The sequence below is a fragment of the Heloderma suspectum genome, chromosome 2 (genome assembly GCF_057233095.1).
Source record: "Heloderma suspectum isolate Gila_16-S chromosome 2, 16-S_ref, whole genome shotgun sequence".
Classification (NCBI taxonomy): Eukaryota; Metazoa; Chordata; class Lepidosauria; order Squamata; family Helodermatidae; genus Heloderma; species Heloderma suspectum.
Window position 1 is genome coordinate 281,105,149 of NC_139459.1, and position 22,012 is coordinate 281,127,160.

The 22,012-nt window shown below is 41.7% G+C and overlaps 1 protein-coding gene across 1 annotated transcript in view; it reads left to right on the forward strand.

Annotated features, from left to right (window-relative positions):
* Positions 1–22,012, forward strand: part of BSN (bassoon presynaptic cytomatrix protein) — a 314,535-nt gene that overhangs the window by 17,017 nt on the left and 275,506 nt on the right. The window contains exon 2 of the mRNA XM_084839602.1: positions 15,866–16,265. Within this exon, the coding sequence (XP_084695728.1) occupies positions 15,866–16,265 (400 nt within the window). The remainder of the gene's footprint in view (positions 1–15,865; positions 16,266–22,012) is intronic.

Sequence of the window (22,012 nt, forward strand, 5' to 3'; positions counted from 1 at the left end):
ACAATGATTTTCTAGGCACCTACAAATATTTTTGGCTGGCTGGTTCAAACTGATGTAATAAATTCTGCCAGTTCAGCCTTGCTTACAGTCCCCCAGCCTCCGGTATTGTTGACACCATAGTGCCCCTCCTGCCCCCTGGGCATCTTGTGAGGTTTTTTCTAGCCCCCGATCTTTCTGCTTAGATCTCATTTTCTCAACTCCTGGCCTCCATTGACTCCATTCCCCATTTATATCTCTGCATCCTCCATCTACAGTTCCTTCTAGGTTCTGTTTTCCAGGCCATTGACTGCTGTGTCCTAGTTTCTTTAAACATCCTTACTCTCAGCAACCTTCACATTCAGCTCCCCACTCCTTTGTTTCCTTGCTTTCCTTGTACTACTTAACAACAGTATGCACTGCACCTGTGTTGCCTCTCTCCTTTCTGCCAACAGCACAGAGATAGCTTTGCCTGTATTTAGGATCCCCATGTTAAGGTTTTTCTCCCATACTTTCTAGGTTGCCCCTCATTTCCTTCGCTATCTGTCTCCTCCGCTGTTACTTTCCTCAGCTCTTAACATAGCATAAGATGAGCCCTGCTAGATCAGACCAAAAGGCAGTCCAGCATCCTATTTCCCACAGTGGTCAACTAGGTGCCCCAATGGGAAGCCCATGATCAGGACATGAGTGCAGTAGCATCCTGCTTGTGTTCCCCAGCAACTGTTATTAAGAGGCATATTGCCTCTGGACAGCCAAATAGCGATCCTGGAGAGGCATACAGCAATTGTGGCTAGTAGTCATTGAGAACCTTATCCTCTTACATAAATTTGCCTAATCCCCTTTTAAAGACATTTAAACTGTTAGCCATCACCACAACTTGAAGAAGCAAATTCCATGCATTAACTATGCTCTGTGTGAAGAAGTATTTCCTTTTATCTGTTCTGAATCTCCTGCCATTCAGCTTTATTGTATGATTCCAGGTTCTAGTGTTACAAGAGAAAACTTCTTAACCAATTTCTCCACACCAGATGTAGTTTTATAAACCTCTGTCACGTTTTCACTTACTTCACAAACACTGTAACCTTCACTTGTAATGGAGTTGCTCTTGCCCTCTGTTCATTTTGGTTGCTCTTTGATGCAGCTTACAATATCCTTTTTGAGATGTGGACACCAGAACTGTACACAGTATTCCACATGTGGAATGCTGGCCTTCACTCACCCTTCATCTCTTTCTCATCCCACTGCCTCAGTAATGCTGTCTCTTACCTGCCTGTCACTTGGCTTCTCTCTTACTGAACCCTTTTATCATTTTCTTATAGCCTGTGTTCTTGTATAGCACCTCTGTCTCTGTACCATCTTTTGTCAACAGCACACAACTTCTGTTGACCATAGGACCTGTTCGAAGTTTTTCTTCCATACAAGCTTTGAGTTTTCTCACAGGGGATTCATTCTGTTTTCTGTTTGAACAGCTAGAATGTTTATGAATACTCCATGGCATTAACAGAGCTCAGCTAGTGCCAAAGGGGTGGGGTGGGGGGTTGTGTAAGTAGGTGAGAGTTCATCCATCCAGATATAGAATAGTTGATATAGAATAGCTGATAGGTGGATCCCATGGAGGTACAGTATTGAGACTCCCAGCTATTGATACTTGCAGCCATAAGCTTTCCAGGCCTTCCTTTAGATGGATTTGAATCCTTGGCATTCCAAACACAGACAGCAAAACAACAAGAAAGAGTGGCAGCAGGGTTATTTGCTCCTTCTGTTTTTGAACAGTTTCCATTCTAGCTGATTGTGATAAGACCAACAACTTTTGGCTGCACTACATAATTACATCTGCGTTACACCTGGTCTTTATAAGATCTGTACAATATTAACAATAGGTGCCTGAGTTCGCTTGCTTGCTTGCTTGCTCTCCTCTCCTCTCCTCTCCTCTCCTCTCCTCTCCTCTCCTCTCCCCTCCCTATCCCTTTTTCCTTTTGTGTCATGTCTTTTTAGACTGTAAAGCTGAGGGCAGGGACTGTTTTGTTTTTATTAATCTGTAAGCTGCTCTAGGAGCCCGTCCAAGAACAGGGTATAAATTCTTCAAATGAATAAATAAAACAGAGACCTCCATTTTTCAGTGGTTAGAAGAGATCCAGATGTGGAATCTACAGGTTTCCCTTGAGAAGGGTCCAAGTCCTGCTGGTGAACCAGTGATCCCATAGAGACAATGTTGAGAGCATTGTACACAACAAATCTGTATTGGTGTCTGAATGAGGGGAACAACCTTTTAGCAAGGGAGGGTCACTTTTGAGAACCACATGGATAAGGAAGAACAAAAACTAGAGCAGGAAATTAACAGAAGGCAACACCATAAACTACCTGGTTGCTAACCGGGAAAGAACTAGGCAGTTAGAAATGGGAAGAGTCAATTTGAGTCCTACCCTGGGGAAGCAGGAGGTGACCTCCACAGCACAAAGCTTACCTTTTGGGTCTCCTGCCAGCAACAATAAGTTTGGGTGGGAAAAGATAGAGAGGCATCAGGGCTAGAATCCAGAATTCCTGTTCTAGAGAGCTACACTTTCACCTCTAGGCCACAAGAGAGATTTACAATGGGGCTGTTGTAGTTTCTCAGAGGCCTAGGCCATAATATGTCACCTTTCCTACTCCTCAGCCTCATGACCCAACCATATAGATCTAGACTGCAGGTATTCCCTAGAGGAAAGGTTGTGACGAAATGTGCACACCTGAGGCAGTGCAGTGTGATAACTAATCATAGTGAGTGATGCAAGGACCAGTGGGGTTCACCTGGCTGCTGTCAACCCAACCCATTCTCCTTTGCTGGTGCTCCAGAAGCAAGACTGTGGCCAAGACAGAGACTCTTAGCCTTAAGTGGAGTGTTGTAGAACTCTTTGCCCCACCTCCCATGATGTGTCCCTTCATGAATGCTGGTGAGATGAAAAATAAGCTGGAGCTTATAATAAGAATAGAGTTGTAGTGGAAACCATCATGGCTTTTACTCAACAACTTTAGTTGTGGGGTGAATAATTGTCAGTACCACAAAGGTTGCCAATATTTTCTTCTTCCAGGACCCTTGTGCCTTTGAAGTCTGCATGACAGAGTGGAAGCAGGTACATCTTTTACTATTACTGCATCTCCTTGCTACATTTCTGCCTGTTATGCCCTCTGGAAAGGCACAGGAGCCCTGCAGCAACAAAAAGGTGACAACGCTACAGTGGAACAGCTTGCTTCTTACTGGTCACTACTATTGCATAGCACTGGGGCTAGGGACCATCTTTGCATTGTACATGGTGGATGGCCACCTAGTGACCTGTGGAGAGACATGGTGATAATGTTGACTAATGGGTAGCAGCTGGAGTTAATAGTGCCTATAACTAGGTGCTCATTAGGGGTTGTTGGAAGTGATGTAGGTGCTTTTCCATTCTACATGCCACAATTCCACTCCCTACTGTCTCATTGGTCTATGTCTGGAGTGTCACCTGATGGGAAAAATTATGTAGTAATTACAACAATAGTCATCCAATGACTTTGGGAATATTACACTGGAAATCTGTCTGCAGTTTCTGTTTGTTCTGTTCCATGTGCCCTGGCCAGCATGTTACAACAGCACCGGGGATGAAAATGATATCTGCTAAACTGATATCTGAGCAAGCATAGCATTCTGACTAGGCCTTATGCGCTATGCCCCGCCCCCAAATCTGCCCATACTTGCACTTTGTTCTAGCCGTATTATGCTGGTATAGCAGTAATGTGAGCATAACATAACACTAGTACAACCATGGTGTAATGCCAGCATAGTGTACCTTTCACCTAGTGTGCCTTCAGGCCCCTCCAGCACAATGGTAGTTAGTAGCAATCTCATCCTCATCCAGTGGGCATAATATATGGGTAAGAACATAAGAAGAGCCATGCTGGATCAGACCAAGGGTCTATCTAGTCCAGCATTCTGTTCACACAGTGGCCAACCAGTTGTTGACAGGAGACGCACAAGCAAGAGTGCAACAGCACCCTCTCACCCATGTTCCCCAGCAACTGGTGTACATAGGCATGCTGCCTCTGATACTAGAGATAGCACATAGCCATCAGGACTAGTAGCCATTGATAGCCTTTTCCTCCAGGAATTTGTCTAACTCCCTTTTAAAGCCATCCAAATTGGTGGTCCTCACCACACCTTGTGGTAGTGAATTCCATAGTTTAACTATGCATTGTGTGAAGAAGTACTTCCTTTTATCTGTCCTGAATCTCCCACCAATCAGCTTCATTGGATGACCCTGGGTTCTAGTATTATGAGAGAGGGAGAAAAATGTCTCCCTATCCACATTCTCCACACCATGCATAATTTTGTACAACTCTACCATGTCTCCCCTTACTCGCCTTCTTTCCAAGCTAAACAGTCCCAGGTATTTTAACCTTCCCTCATAGGAGAGTTGTTCCAGCTCTTTGATCATTTTAGTTGCCCTTTTTTGCCCTTTTCCCAGCTCTAACAATACCTGTTATAGGTGTGGTGACTAGAACTGTACACAGTATTCCAAGTGTGGTTGCACCATAGATTTGTATAGGGATGTCAGAGAATTCCGCCATGGATCTCGGTGAGGCTGAATGCCAGTGCATTTGGCCCCCCGAAATCCATGGAGGAACGAAGCCCCCACCCCCCCATGAAAGGCGCGTGAAATGGAGCACTTACCTGCTGCCATCCACGCTGACTTGCGAATGGCGGCCACGCTGTGGCCGCCATTCGCTTCCTCATCATAGCTGTGATAGGCTACATAAATAATTACGTAGCCTATCACGGCTAATGCAGGGACGCCATTTGCGTCCCTGCGGAGGCTGTGATAGGCTACGTAAGTATTTACGTAGCCTATCACGGCAAGCTAAAAAACCCCCACAGCGTACGCAAATGGCGGCGGCTACGGCGGCCGCCATTTGCGTTCCCTTTTTTTTTTGCTGTTTTAGCCTACTTAACTATTTACGTAAACTATTACGGCAAAAAAAAGGGGAACGCAAATAGCGTAGTGGGCACTATTTGGGTTCCTTTCTTTCCCCGCCATAATAGCTTACGTAAATATGTAGGCTAAAACGGCGGGGGGGGGGGGGAAGGAACGCAAATAGCGCCCACTACACTATTTGTGTTCCCCTTTTTTTCACCGTAATATCTAATGTAAATATTTACATAGGCGAAAAAATTACAGCGAAAAAAAGGGAACGCAAATGGCGGCCGCCGTAGCCACAGCCATTTGCGTACGCTGTTTTTTTTTTTTTCCTGCAGGCTGCCCAGCAGCCGGATGTCTGGCTGTGGGCGGCCCTGGCCGGTGGCTCTGTGGAATCTCCGCGGAGCGGAGCCAGCAAGATTAGGATTTCGGGGGAAAGTGCGGAGCGCCTCCCCCCCACCGCGAATCACCCCGTCAAAAAGGTAAGTGACTTTCGTACATTCCTAGATTTGTATAAGGGCAGCATGATATTGGCAGTTTTATTTTCAGTTCCTTTCCCAATTATGCCTAACATGGAGCTTGCCTTTTTTACAGCAGCCACACAGTCTGTTGACATTTTCATTGAATTGTCCACCACAACTCCAAGATCGCTTTCTTGGTTGGGCACCGCTAGCTCAGATCCCATCAGGTTATACTTGAAGTTGGGATTTTTTGCCCCAACGTACATCACTTTACACTTGCTTAGGATTGTAAGTGTAAAGGATTGCACTATTAAGGAACTTCATGGTACCGAAACTAAGGCTGCTACCTTACTGCCTCTCAATAACAGGACCAATGCTGTGGCAGAACAAGAGTGTTGCCAGGTGACTAATCCTTTGCTTAAACACAGTTCCTGATGCAAAGGCTTCAACAGTTCCTTTCTTGACTTTCAAGAGGCACCCTAGGAGTTAGCTGAAGAGAGCTTGGGCATGTGTCCAAAACATAGCGAATATTTTGCCTGTGTTTTTGTAGGCTTGTAATATATCTTGACACTGTATTAATAATTGATAGCAAACTTCAGTCTTAATTGACTGCAGTATTAATAATTCCTTTGTTTTGATTTTTAAGCATTTATGTATCTATTTTAAAGGAATCCTACTTACTCCTTTGGTCTCCATTTTCCGTATGACAGTATGTATCAAATATCATACTGAAGTCAAAGAATATTAATCTTCTTTGTTCATTAAGGAGCAACTTCCGCATGGCTTACTGTGCACGTAATTCCATTGCCCTCACCTTAACTTGCTGAACAAGATTAGACTTTTGAATATTGGGAAAATAGTTAAATTAGTCTCACATACTTAAATTTGAACAGTACACTGTATCCATGAATTGTTCTTTATTCCTTCAGGTATTTCATAACTTCATCCTTCATTAAATATTTCACCAGTTCACTACTTGTACTATTTTTTTCTGATCTGTTTTAATTGATTTTGTTTTTTGATAAAATGACATTTGCTTTTAATCAGCATTTTCCAATGGAAAAAACCTTGGGACCTAATAGAACCCCTCCTACACATGCAGCTCTGTTCTTCTGGAGAGGAATCCCATCAAGCTCTTCCTCTCCCCCACCTGGGCTGGCTATCAATTGGGTGGTCATCACTGTGAATATTAGGTCTTTCAGGTACCCATGAACTGCTCTTGAGTGTTCTGTGCATGGGAAAAGATGGCTCATGCTCTTGATTAAACAAACAAATTAGGTTCTGTTTGGATTTTGAATTTTTCAGATTTGAATTATAATAAGCATCTCTTTGTTTAGAAAAATAATCTGGTTTAAAATCAAATTTGAATTTAATACAATATTTAAGCAACAAGCTTCCACGTAATCAAAACTAAATCCAAGGGCCTTCCATCAAACATGTGACTTAGGGTTTCTCTACACAAGGCTTTTTTTGTGCACTCGTGATTGGGTAGTCATGGTAGTTTGCAGGTCCTTTACACAACATTGTCAACCTCCAGGGCCTCTCCCATGCTTTCTGACCATTATCATGGCTTTTTTCTTAATGGGCAAAATGCAGCATTTTAAAAGTGCTTTGAAGCTCTCCAGTGGCTGGTGAAATTCCGCAATCCTGCTATACTACAGCTCTACCTCAGCGCCATCTAGTGGCTGTATAATGAAACATATAGAACTTGCAGAGAAAGGAAATCTCTGAAAAAAGGCTTGCCTAAGGAGCCAACTTAATCCTGCAAAGAATCCAGAAGCAGAAGCCCCGGTGAAGGTTTAGGATAAAAGCCTGGTGTAGAGAAACCCTTAGTAACAAACACACAGGTTGTCTCTAGCTCCTAGCTCAAGGAGATGGCAAATTGTATCTTGCTAGGACCATCCACTGAGCCCAGCTGGATGATCTTTCACTCCTACTTTATGTCCTCTAACTATTTAAATTGTCCCATTTGCCCAGTTTTCAAATTATAAATATTTATGATTCTACCTATCAAACAAACAACATGTGCCCCAGTTCAGCAAGAGAGATCGATTCACATAGCAGCCTTGCCCTCACTTTGCTGATGTGGATGTACATTTGAACACATATCCATACCTTCATACTCATCCAAGTTGTGTTGAATTGGCTGGATGTATCTTTTTATGCAAATGGGATGCCCGTCTGTGGCCACCAGTTGTTATATGTGCCTGGTTGCCCATGACGACAGCTGGACTGGAACCATGGAGGCTTATTCCCAGTTTTGGGGGGGAAATACTGATCTGCCCAGTAACTATCAGCCCTTTCTTGGTGGTATTTGGTCTGCAAGTAAATAACCATGTTTACTGTTCTTACATGGGTAAAGAGAGGGAAAAACAGAAATTCATGTTTTGGAAAAGAAAGAAAACACACACACATTTTTTGTTTTGTTTGAAGCTCACTTCTAATTACCATCCTGACAAAGGTCATACGCAAAACTGTTTATTAAATAAGGAATGCATCATATTGATTTTCTAAAGGAGTAAAATATTGTTAGATATTTAAGAAATAATATGTAGTTACCCTCCTAGGAAGTATAAACACTTTATTTAATTGTGGATCAGCATATTTCAAGGCAGTTCCTTTGTTTAGGAACTATATTAAATAATAAATCTATTTGAATTAGTCTCTTCTCTACTAGGTAATTTTATCTAGAGCTAAACATTACTGGAAATGCATGGGTACTATTAAAAACAGCAATCCTGTTTCTCCTTTGTAAACTCTAATGAACAAAACACCTGATGTGACTATGAATCCACACATTTTGGCTGACCCTGTCCTTCTCCTGACATGGAGGCACTTGGAAACTGCTTGATGGTTTCAAGTTTCTCCTGCGTCTGGTGCTAGATCAGAGGGAAACATCTCAGTTTGGGCTGGGATAGGTACCACAAATGTGCTGTCCAGAATAATTTCTGTACTGACCTCTGGCGAAAATGTAAGAGCATTTGTAAAGCTGTGGACATGCCGTTTCCCTGCCCCCTCAAAAAGCAGCCAATGAAGTGGAGTGGGGGTGAGGATACTTGGAAAGCAATGACCACGATGTGTTTTGCTTTACTACACATGTTTTTTGAGGTTTTTGTTGTTGTGTTTTACGTGTTTTAATATGCCACATAAATAAATGAATTAAAATAAATACACATTACCTGGGAGGTAGGAGAAAGAGATTCAGGACAGCCATTTTCGGTGGCAACTGTGTGGCTCCAGTAAAGTATCATTTTGGCCTGGAGTTGATCTTGATTTCAGTCAGGCCCTGAGTTTTCTAGGACATTCTCTGTGGTCAGGAAATTCTAAAAATCTGTTTGTGTTCAGTTTATACTTCAGTGAATTCATTTCTTCTGTTGATTTTTTAAGTCACTGAATTGTTTAGATGTCAGTCTCAGACATTTGCACAGGCGTATCTGTTTAAAGTTCCAGAGCTAGGTCCCCGCAGTCCTGGTGAAACATCATGGTTTATGTGACATTGTGCTGGCATAAAGATTAGTACACCCTGTTAACACTTATTTTGTTGTGTAGCAAGTCTGAAACCAAGCGATTAGTAATTAACTAATATATTCTTTGCTATTTCTGCTTCTATAATTCCACTCCCTGCCCAACCACCATATTTTTATGCCTATAACTAGATACATATAATTTGGGCTGGAAGAAATCCCAGATACCTAATCATCCAGGAACCTAGAAATGTAATGTTGGCACTTAAGAGTTGGAAATATTTTTCAGCCTTGTTATTAGATGGTAAGCTTGCGATAATGGATTGTTTTGAATGTGTATCCTTGTGAAGTGCTTAATACATGTTAAGAATGCTTGCAGTAAGAAGTGATGATGCCTAAAAATGTGATGCTGGCTTTTAAAACACTTGATGCTGGAACATACTTTTGTGAAATATGTCATATTTATGTCTGGGAGACACTTCGAAAAGTCCAAGCTTGTCCTAGTGCCTCAACATGTGTAGGGAGTAGGGATGTACGAAAGTAGGGATGTACCTTTTCGCAGCTTGGATTCACGGTGGGGGGGAGGCGCTCTGTCCCTCCTCCCGGAATCCTCCCTGGGCCGGCTCTGCTCTGCGGCAGCTCCGTGGAGCCGCCGGCCAGGGCTGTCCGCAGCCAGAGTACCGGCCATGGCCGGCTGCTACGGCCGCAAATGGCGGCCGCCATAGCAGCTGCCATTTGTGTCCTGCCAGGCTGCCGTGATAGGCTATATAAGTATTTATGTAGCCTATCATGGCAAAGAGTAGGGGCGCAAACGGCGGCCGCTACGCCGTTTGCACTGCTGCTCTTTCCGTGATAGGCTGTGTAAGTATTTACGTAGCCTATCACGGTAAAGGCAGCTACGCACGGTAAAGGCAGCTACCATTTGCGTGGCTGCCTTTACCGTGATAGGCTACGTAAATACTTACATAGCATATCATGGAAAGAGCAGCGGCGCAAACGGTGTAGCGGCCGCCGTTTGCGCCCCTGCTCTTTGCTGTGATAGGCTACGTAAATACTTACGTAGCCTATCACGGCAGCCTGGCAGGACAAAATGGTGGCTGCCATTTGTGGCCGCAGCAGCCGGCCGAGAGACCAGCTGCCGCCGCTGCCGGAACCACAGCCGCCAGAACATCCGCCCCAGGTAAGATTTGTCCCAGGGGGGATTCTGCGGGGTGGTGGGGGGTGGGAGGCCGTTCCGCCATGGGTTCGGGGGGCCAAATGTCAGTGCATTCGGCCTCACTGAAATCCGTGGTGGAATTCTCCGCCATGCCTAGTAGGGAGTGAGTTAAAGTACTCACCTTTCTGTCTTGACTAAAGATGGGTGAACTCTCTCAAGCTTGCCTCTGATTAGTTCATTAATTATCCAAGATCGTCTGAAAAAAATTAGGAGGATGCTGGATCATTTTTCCAAGCCTTCTGAGGGCTTGGCAGAATGTCCCTGCCAGCCCTTACACTTCTCAGAAGCCCTTTACATCAACCCCTTCCCTTTACTTATGTGTGAAGCAGCAGGGGTGTACGAGGAGAGGCGGCAGCCCCCCTTTCTTCCCCCTTCTCCCTTGCCCTGATATGATGGGTAGTAGTGTTCCAGGGTGCAGAACCCAGGGAACTATGGGAGATGTAGTTCTCCCATGGGCTTTTGCAATTGCAGCAAGGCAACAGAGAGGGAGGGAAAAGGGAGAAATTGCCTCCTCTCCCTGTATGCCCCTGCTTGAATGGTAGGTAAAGGGAAGGGGCAGCGTGTCTGGAGCTGTGGAGGCCAGCTGGGAGGACAATTGGGGATCACAAAGGCTGGCTGGGAATGAGCTAGGATCTCTTCTCCATCTTGCATTTTAATACTAGCCAGAGAAGAATTTCTGGGGCTGTAAAGATTGGATATCCAATGCTAGTCTAATGTAAACCCCATTTATTTCAATGGGTCTACTCTAAGTAAGACTAGCATTGGGTACAACCATTGTCTCTCCTTTGAGGTGAACTCTTACAAGCCCCAGAAGCTTGTTTCTGAGCCAAAACTCGTAGAACTTTGCTGGCATCTCTAGTCTCCACTCCACACATTGAATACTCCAACCTGGCTTATGGTAGAACAGAGTTCCCCTTTTGCTACCCTCCGCTTCAGTGTCCCTTTGCACCTTCTTTAATCCCTACTCCTCTCATAATGGTTGCTCCATTTTGCTTCCCTGCCATGCTCCACTAATGCCAGATCAGCTGAATGTGGCAAGGTTCCTCAGCAACCTGGCTCCCACACAAACTGCTTCCTCATTTTTATATAATAAACTGTTTTAAAATCATTTTAACAACTTAGGTGATGCAATTTATGCCAGTATAAAAGTGCTTATAGAAATGTAGTTTGGGCATATTTGTGTACTACTTTGGTAGATCTATAGAAGCTGGTGTGATATAGTTAAATCTGAACAATACCCTTGTGGAGAAGAAGCACTACATTACCTTTTTAATGCTATTTGGCAAACTGAGGGCAAGTAATTATAGAATCATAGAATAGTAGGGTTGGAAGGGGCCTATAAGACCATTGAGTCCAACCCCATCAAGACTTTAAAGTGTTTCTCTACCATGTATTAGGGCCATTCAATGGCTGCAAGAATAATCAGAATAAATAAGCATTGGAATGGTCCGAAATGGATAACAAAATGTTTGTGCTCATGTTGTAGGTGAGATATAGAAGAGTCCCCCTACTGCCTGTGAGATTTGTAGTTACACAGTGAGGGTAGAAAGATCTTTATCTTTTCAAGAATGATTATTTTAGGCTACATGTCTAGGCACACTTATCTGGGAGTAAACCTCCCTTGAATTGAGTGGGATTTATTTCAGAATGAGCATGCATAGAATTGTGCTGTTAGGGCGCAATCCTACCGGGGATAGGTGGCTGCCTCCAAACTCAGAGGTGACCACCTATCCAATGCAGGGCGGGAGGACCGCGGAGGGGATTGTCTCCTCCGGGCTCCAGCCGCCCTGCATTTGTGGCTAGACGACTGAATTTGGCCGTCTAGCCACAGGACATCGGAGTGTGGGTTGCGCAGGCCAGACAATGCATGGGAAGCATCATACCGGCACTTATATGCTCCTCACCCCACCCTGCCCCCAGGAACGTCCGCTTTTGCCCTGCTCCGCGCTGCTCTTCTGAGTGCAGAGCCCAGGGACAATCCACGTAACTTACAAGGCAGCACGGGAGGGGGAGGGGAGGTGGTTCTCTGGGAACTGACCCTCTGAGGGAGGTTCCCAGAAACCAACCAATCCTATGGCCCTCTAGCTGCTGACTAGCAGCCATGGGATTGCGCCCTTAGTTACTTTTCAGTTTGGGACAAATGGCTATTTTGAATTCAATGATAAAAGTATTGCATGTTTACATCAGGGTCTGGATGTTATGCAGATTTGATAACAAAGAATAATAACTACATTTACTTGAATTCACTGGGGTGTTGTTTTCTGCTGCAGTTTGCCAGCAATTGAAAGGAAATTTTGTATGCCATTTTGAGCATTCCAAAATGGCAATTCATACATTTTCTAAATATTAAATAAAACATTCTGGGACTGAAAGAACAGAAATGGTTTCTCTCTGCTTGTAGTGTGATTCCACATTTTCTATATTGTTACTATTACACCGCTTTGCCACTCTAGCATTTCTGCAATGGAAGTCTTAAAAAACAAGAACTAACAACTGGAAGGTGGCTGTCCTGTTCATGTCCCAGATATTTGCAAAGTTCAACTGAAGGCAGCAGAAAACAAAACCCTCGTCTCTTAAGGAAGTGATCCAAGGGCAAAAGCTCTCCATCTAGAGTCCTGGCTTGAACATGGGCGGCCTGAGAGAATGATGGGGACGCCATCTGAATCCATGTGATCATCATTTTTTAATAGAATGGGAAATTTGGTCATTTTTATTAATCTGCGGAAAATATATACACATAGATTCTGCTTTCATGATACCTTTTATTTCACGGAGGGAAATGTGAAAAGGCTTGGACCAAAGATTCTGTGAGTTATTCTTTCACCTCTGGCACCAAAAATGATATCCAGCTGGGCACTGGGCAGTTCCTTTCATCAGGTTGCCTTCTTCGTTTATTTTGTAGCCTGCTAGGAAGGCTCTCCCTAAACCAAAAAACCTTCATCTGGACAGTTTATGTTCCACTGCAAATATCTGTCAAGAGAATGCTTTGTGTCATTGAAGTAGCTGATGGCTAGAGGTACAGTCAGTATAGAAGTGAGGGAAGGAATCTACAATAATATTTTTATTTATTTGTTATATTTCTATCCTGACTTTACTCCAAGACGACCTACATGATCCCTCTCTCCATTTTATCCTCACAACAACCCTGTGAAGTATGTTGCCAGAGCCCAGATGGAATAGATGACAAATTCCTGTAGTCCAGTTTTGTGCCAGTCTGTCCTATAAGTACTACTGATTTCCTCTTCAGGAATTTCGTAGTGGGTCTGGTTTATCATGCTGGTCAACGTCAGATGGTCATAAAGTCTCCGGGTTTTACAGTCCCTGATCCAAATATTTGGTAGTGTTTCTGTGCATTCTCAGTTGATGTGAAATGCCCATTTAATTTAATTTAATTTAATTCTCATCAGTTGAGAATCTGACTCAGCATATTTTGAATGTCATGGCTTGAATTTCTACATATATACACAATGTATGTCATGTATTGGGATATATACATACTAAATGGTTAAATAAACTGAAATGAAATACATTTTCAGAAGATAATAGAATTTTTTAAAAATAATAAAATCATGTTCAATACCACGGTACCCATTTTCATGGAGATGTAACAATGATAGCACCTGGAGGGTCTAAAGTAATCGGAAATAAACTTCATTTTCAGTCTCTTGGCAATATTGCTGTCAGCTGGGAACAGGCTTTTCTAATGTGAATGGTTCATGTGAATTCTTTTTATGTAGTTATCGGTTTGCATGAGATAAGGGAAAGATTTGTCTCACACTATCTTCATTTTTCTTGTTAAGAACTGCTGATGAAAGTGACACGTTATGTCGTAACATTATTTGTGTGTGTGGGGGCTATATGCAAATGATTTTAGACAGCATATATAATAAACCTCTGTTTATTACATTGTAAAATTGTTTCTCAGAATGGAAAACACTTTTGTTGCTGATGCAGTTACTTGTGTAAAAGAAAGCAGTAACAGTATGAAGCGTTTCTATTTGAAAGTAGTTAGCTATCATTTTCAAATCCATATTAATTAGACCTGTCGTTTTTTTTTAATCCACTCAATACTTTATTCATTCTAAATCCATTCTTGTGAGGGGTTTTTTTAAACCATAAAGCAGAGAGAAAAAGCTTAATATATATTTGTTTAGTTGACCAAATTGATAAATTGTTTTGAGCAAGAAAAACGTGTTCTGAGGCTGGAACTACACACAGTTAAAAAACACAGGTCTGCCACTGAAAATGGAAGCCCCATGTCATGTTACCCCTCTATTCTTCGTAATGTCTAGGATCATGATCATTTACCCCATATCATCACATCATCACATGGTAAATTTCCCCACTCCCTTTCCATGTCATTAGCAGCTCCTTGGGGGCGGGATGGGAAAATGCACAGCATAACGATCTCAGAACACTTGGTAAGTGATCCTACACATTATCGAGGAAGGGGAAAATTCAGCATGGGGCTGCCATTTTCAGCCTCAGCATTATGTTTCTTACAATGCGTGGTTCCACTCTAATAGATACAAGAAATTATATGACTAGAACAGCAGGCATACATTGAAACAGTCTAGTTGAACAGTGTGAAACTGTGTCATTGATGTATTTTAAAGATTTATTGTGTTTGTTAAACATTCTGGAAGACTTTGGCCTTCTTTGCTCCAAATCTGCGTCTGAGGACAGATAAACTTGATGTGCCTTTGGGCACAAATCATCACTTTTGCAAAATATTATTGCATATATTTTATTCTGTTTTTAATATAATTCTAGTTACAGAAGAAATCAGAAAGTATTTGGGACAATGCCAGACCATTTGACATAGAGGGCTGAGCACTGAATAAGCAGTATAGGATTTTCTGTTTCTGAATGATTGGAATTTATTAATATGACTTAGACATGAGAGAACATGAAACTGCAATATAACATTCTGAGAAATTTCACTGGGCTTGAATTCCAAAAAGACCATGCTTAATCCTGCCCTATAAAGAGGGTGGGTAGAAGCAAGTGAAAGTGACAGCTCTTTAATCTGAAAATGCGTATCAGTTTAGATATTCTGGTTTGTTGGACTATTCCTTAATGAGGGAAGCAGGAACGAATGACAATGTATGTGCATGCTTGTGTGCTAAAGAAGAAGAGATGTTCTTGCAGTCCATTGACCTATTTTAAACTAGGAACAATGAACCAGCAGCAGCAGCAGTCACAGAATCCTATTTTAAATGCCTTTCATTTTGGGGGGGAAAACTGAGAAAACTCCTTTTTAGAAAGCCCTGCAACAGCTGGATTATCTACCTATCCCCTAGCCATTTTGTCCTATAGAAGCACCATAAGGTAGAGCGGATTTGTTTCTACTGGTAGGCTGGGAATTCTTCTGTTGCAAGGAGATTTTAAGTGCTATTGCAAAGTACCAGATAGCCTTCTCCAATAATGGAAAACTATCTGATTGGAATAGAGGATGCCTGATTTCTGGCGGTTCACATATAGTCTCCCCTTCCCTCCTGTAGATTGCAGGTAAAAGATAGACCAGACTTTTAGCTGGACTGACTTAAAACACACTATAGGGTTGGCCAGTGTGATAAATTAGCCATAACTGCTTTTTGAAAAGTCTCCTATGTTCAGCAGTTCTAAGAAAGGGGCAGAGATAATAATGTGTGTCTAAACAACTATTTACAAGTTTTACTTTTATTAACTTTAAATCTTAGAGAAGTTCACATTTCCTTTCAGGGAAGGTCCTGAGGAAATATCTGAGGAAGTTTTGGTTATTGTCTTACCTAAATTCTCTGCAGCCAGTTGATTATATACGTGTTTCATATGTTTCAGCACACTAAGAAGACCAGATCAATCAGGCCCCTCCTTTGGACAGAGAGCAGCATCCCCATCCCTGAAACAGGCTGCTCAGACCAGTGAAAGCACAAAGGAGATGAAGAGCCATGGGCAGACCCCCCAACAGGCTGATGGGCCAAGGAGGACTCTCCAAGTGGACAGGAGGGACCAGAGATCAGGACGTTCACCATCTGTGTCACCCGATCGAGGCAGCACCCCTACCTCACCTTATTCTGTCCCGCAAATTGCACCCCTTCCCAGCAGCACTCTCTGTCCTATATGCAAGACAACAGAACTCACCTCTTCTCCTAACCAGCCAAACTTCAACACCTGTACACAGTGTCACAACAAGGTCTGCAACCAATGTGGATTCAACCCCAACCCTCACTTGACTGAGGTAATTGGTCTTTATACATCTATGTCTAAGCCTAAAGTTTTGATCAAGCCATGTTTCAAGAGTGGTCAACTTGTGGCCTTCAGATGTTTTGGCCTAAAAGTTGTAGGCCAAAACATCTGGAGGGCCACAAGTTCACCATCCTTGCAAAATGGCATCAAAGCTCTTATAAACTACTTGACTGCTCTTAATGCTTCTATATGTTGCGGACATACAGAAGCATTAAGTTAGTGCTCCTACTGCACTTTATGAAAAAGGAGTACAGAATTCAACCTTTGGGAGATAATTCTTGACATCTGAAACATATATGTGAAGTTGGGATTTCACATATATGCTGATAGGATCTGAGCTAGCAGTGACTGACCAAGAAAGAGATCTTGGGGTTGTAGTGGACAGCTTGATGAAAGTATCAACCCAATATGTAGCTGTTGTGAAAAAAGCAAATTCCATGTTAGGCATAATTAGGAAAGGAATAAAAAATAAAACTAGCAATATCATACTGCCCTTATACAAATCTGTGGTGTAACCACACTTGGAATACTATGTACAGTTCTGGTTTAAAAAAGAATTGGAAAAAGTGCAGAAACGGACAACTGAAATGCTCAAGGGGCTGGAAGTGGGAGGAAACGACAGTCCTTTGAAATGACTTACTCTCTCCAGCAGATTTTGTTGTTGGTGTCCTCAAAAAGTGGAATTAAAAACAGATTGCAGCGAGAGACAGTTTACGCTAATTGGTTTGAATAAAATTTATTTTTTGAATAAAATTTATTTATTTATTTATTATTGCATTTATATCTCGCCTTTTCTTTTCTTGCAAAGAACCCAAGGTGGTTTACATGGTCCTGTTGTAGGGATATCACATTTTCCTAGCATTCCATATGCAAAATTTGATACCAAGAAAAAGAGAGTACTTGTTGACAATATTTTCTGCTATACTTTCCGTGAAATACATTTAGTTGCTCCCCTTTTCAAGTCTCTGGCAGTCCTTCAGCTGGATATCCACTTGCAAAGGGGTTGACTTGCCACAGCAGCTGCCAAACAGTTATCACAACTGCTAGGTACAGATCCTATAATCTGTATGAAAAATAAATCTGGGTTCCATGACCGTGATGACCAAACCTAGGGCCAAACTAGGTGCAATGCATGATTGCATTTCATATATCTGTTGTTAAATAGCAGCCTTGGGTGTGGAGGACCAATCAGCATGAGAACTGTGTTACACAGGGATGGGAGGTAGCCCTTTTCCCCTATTTCACAGCCCCAACAAAAATCATCCCTCTGAAGCTTTTGTTCCATGGCAAATGGCAGCTTTGGATGGTGATTTTCGGCAGAGCTATGGCATGGGGGATAGGGCTAAATCCCCTTCCTGCACACCATGGTCCCAGTCCAGCAGATTTCACTGCTATATAACAGAAAACAACAACCAGATACATGATGTGCAGTCATGCAGATCTTGGTATATCATTGTGTGAAGCTTGCACAGCAAAACATCAAATTGCTTTGAATCTCCAGAAAGTGTGAGGGAGAATACAGTGGGCTGGAAGACTTGAGGCAAGGTGAATAATGTAGGGTGCAGCACCTTATTATGTCAAATTGGTTCAATATGGTTTCTTCCCACTGGTCTGAGTATGAGAGTCTAGATAATAAGATATCCTAGTTATACAAGGTCCCTTTTATAATAGAAAGTAACTTGAGCACCTCTCAAGCAGAGAGAGTGACCATAATAAATAATCCTTCATCTAGCACCCTTTCATTTGTGATTAAAACTGGATGAATTATTTGCTGCAACATTTTCTGTATGTTCTTTTTCATTTCAAAATTATTTATATACAAAAAAAGATTCAGCATCCTAACCACTTTTACTGTTCAACCTCCATTTATTTCAATGGAGTTTGAAATTAATGGCGTTTGTACAGCAGCTGTGTTTGAATTATGCCCCTGTTGTGTTAATGCATATTTGTCTGAGTATTTGGTGTGAAATATATTTTTGAATGAATGTTCATTATGCTTTTCCATTTAGAGAAATGAAACTGAATTTCCTGAATGGTATTAAAGAGCATTAAAAGCTTGGGAAAAAATAAAAGGATATTTAAGTTAAAATGAGTTAGCATCAACATATTTCAGAATTTGCCTGTTTCATTTTTTGTTCTAGCAAGGCAGAGAACCAGTAAACTTGGATAATTCTTGCTTCTTTCCCCTGTTCATTAGGAGGATTTAACTGAACAGTACCCTATAAGCAAACAACAGTCAGGCTGGCATAGTACCAGGTTATATATATATTTTTTTTAAATGATGACCAGGTGTAATACAAACCTGACTATTTTCAGTAAAGGAGGAGTTGTAATTGTGGGATGTGATGCTTGTATATGAAGGAGACAAATTCGAAGGGGGGAATCTAATAATCATTTACCATGTGAAGTGTTGATCATCTGCGTGTTTTAAAGTACCCATTATGTTCCTGCAGTCACTTAGAGCTTCAGAGAAGGGGTGGGGGCAGGAAACAGTGGTGGTTCATATGCCTTAAACCTACACACAACCATCTCTTCAAGCAGTTTGAGAGGCCACACAGGACATTTTTGAGCAGTCACATTTAGTAGTCACTGCTACACCGGCAGAATGCCTCAAACCTGATATTATATCAGCACTGTAGGGATGTTGTGCCAGGATTGTATCAGCACATATGTTTATGAAGAAATCCTCTTTTTATATGTTTGTTGAGTGTTTAATGGTACTGCTGTTCCTTTCACTTTCTAATTGGCAGACATAGCAAAAGCTTTGCTGCTTGGATTTGTTTTTTGTTTTTTTGTATTAGGCATAACGCCTAGGGTCTTCTATTTTTTAGCTTCCAGTGGAGGTTTGGGATGATGAAACAAAGTTGCTAATTTACAGACTCAGTCCTTTCTCTGTTTTATCTCCATATATTTAATTTGCTTGTCTTTGTTTAAGTAACCAATGCAGTATATAAAAGATACTAGAATGATGGCCAAGGGACATTTTTCTTCTCTGAATGTTTTATCCAATGTTTTTAATCCCAGGTGGGTTTTTTAAAGCAGGTTTGTAGATCTTTGATTTTTATATATATATATATATATATATATATATATATATATATATATGTGTGTGTGTATGTGTATACACATAAACATACACACACACACATATACATGCACACAGATGCACATAAACACACGTGCAGGCAGCAGCTTCAGATTCGTGACTGCAGAGCTATTGCAACTTGTATGCTACCTCTTCCTCCCTCATAAACTCTTCTGAGGTTCTTCTACTCTGTCAGCCTTCACTTATCCATATTTCCTCTGCCACTTCATCTTCAGGTTTCTGCTGAAAATTTTTTAAATCAATTATGCAAACTGAGCTTTTCTTATCTTATACCTTCCTAGAATACATTGACAGAAGTAAGAGGGAGTAACAGTACAACTTGCTATTGATTATGCCTCATCTGGATTATAATATTCAATGTAAGAAGGATGTTAACAAGCCAGAGAAAACTGAGAGGACAGCTATGAAGGCTAGAAAGGGGGCATCTCTACAGCAGCCTAAAATTCTGCATTTAAAACTGGGCTTTCTGCTTCCGTTTTAAAAGCAGGATCACGACGACTCCTTTTTTCATGTGCTTCCTTTCCCCCCACCCCCTTTCCCCCTCCTTCTCTCTGTATCTGAGTCTTCCATTATCTTTCATTGATCTCACTCCTCTTCTTGCCCTTTTACTCTTTTCACAGAGGGGTAATTTGATAGCTCATTATCTGTGATCTATTTAAAAACGGAACAAAGGGCATTTAGTGCAGGAGATGCCTTGAATGATCATGGCATCAGGTAAAGAGCCCGCAAACTTCCGTGAAGGAGCAATCTCAATCGCAGGATAAAAGCTGAGTGTGAAGGAGCCCAAGCTTTAGAAAGCATACCATAGGAAACATTAATGAAACGAGTCTATGTAGGCCCTAAGAAAAGATGGTTAAATGATTTCTTGATAACCATCTATTTTCAAATACTTAAAAGGTGGCCATAGAGAAGATAAAGAACAGTAGTTCTCCACTGCCACAAACCACAGGGTTAGATGCAGTGAGTTTGAATTGTGGCAAATAGATTTTAATTGGGTGCTATACAAAATTTTCCTAAACAGGAAAGCTCTTGACCAAAATTAGAAGTTCCCTGAATACTTCTAGAACCATCTTACATGGCAGATTTTAAAAGGAGACTGGGATTGATAAATCCTACTTCATCTAATAAATAGGATTAGAAAATTCTTGAGATCTTTCCCCAACTTGGCTCAGTGGTCACTTGAATGGCTCAAATCCTATATTCTAGTCTGTGTTAAATGCCAAGTTGGCAAACATCTATGCATCCAGGCAAGTAAGGTGAGTTTTTATTTAAACAGTTGCACATGCATGCTTTAAGTGCTCTATTTGCTGAGTAGTTCTTTGATGCCTAACAATTAATCATGATGCAAGAGCACAGTTTCGCTTAGAAGTGCTTACAAGGTTATGAACATTCTTTGACATTACTTTGCTACTTGGAATGTTGATAATTTAGGGAACTACAAATTAAGTGCAATCTTCAAGGTATTTACACCCACTCAGCATTTAATTTTGCTCTGCATGAGAGGAAGCGTATTTTGTTTTATTTTGTTCCATTGCTCTGTGCTCTGCTAGTTGATGAATCTGGCTATATCGCTCATTTTGCACACTGGTCAAATCTGTTTTCCCAAGTGTGGTGGCATCATGTTTAGAACCATGTCAGTTTTAATTATTTTAGTTTTTAGAAGAATGCTGCTGATTGTTCGAAAGAAAAATATATAGCTAAGCCATACTATTTAGTGAATGAGACATCAGTCTTGGATGCAGCCACAGAATATGAAAAGGAAGAGAAGCAAGAGGGAAACTTTTGTTTCAATATGCAGTACCAAAGTGGATCGAGAATGAGCAGTGAAGTGGCCAAGTTTGTTGATGACACCAAATTATTTAGGGTGGCTAAAACAAAAAGGGATTGTGAAGCACTCCAAAAGGATCTCTCCAGACTGGGAGAATGGGCAACTAAATGGCAAATGTGGTTCAGGGTAAGCAAATGTAAAGTGATACATGTTGGGGCAAAAAATCCCAACTTCAAGTATAGCCTGATGGGATCTGAGGTAGCGGTGCCTGACCAAGAAAGAGATCTTGAGGTTGTGGTGGACCGCTCAATGGAAATGTCATCCCAGTGTGCGGCTGCTGTAAAAAAGGCAAACTCCATGTTAGGCATAATTAGAAAAGGAATTGAGAATAAAACTGCCAATATCATACTGCCCTTATATAAACCTATGGTGTGACCACACTTGAAATACTGTGTACAGTTGTAGTCACCACACCTAAAAAAAAGATATCGTAGAGCTGGAAAAAGTGCAGAAAAGGCCAACTAAAATGATCAAGGGGCTGAAGCATCTTCCCTATGAGAAAAGGTTACAACAGCTGGGATTGCTTAGCTTGGAAAAAAGGAGGGTAAGGGGAGACATGATAGAGGTGTACAAGATTATGCATGGTGTGGAAAATGTGGATAGGGATACATTTTTCCCCCACTCTCAAAATACTAAAACCCGGGGGTCATTCCATGAAGCTAATTGGTGGGAGATTCAGGACAGATAAAAGGAAGTACTTCTTCATACAGTGCATAGTTAAACTATGGAATTTGCTACCACAAGATGAAATGCTGCTGGCCACCAATTTGAATGGTTTTAAAAGGGGGTTAGACAAGTTCCTGGA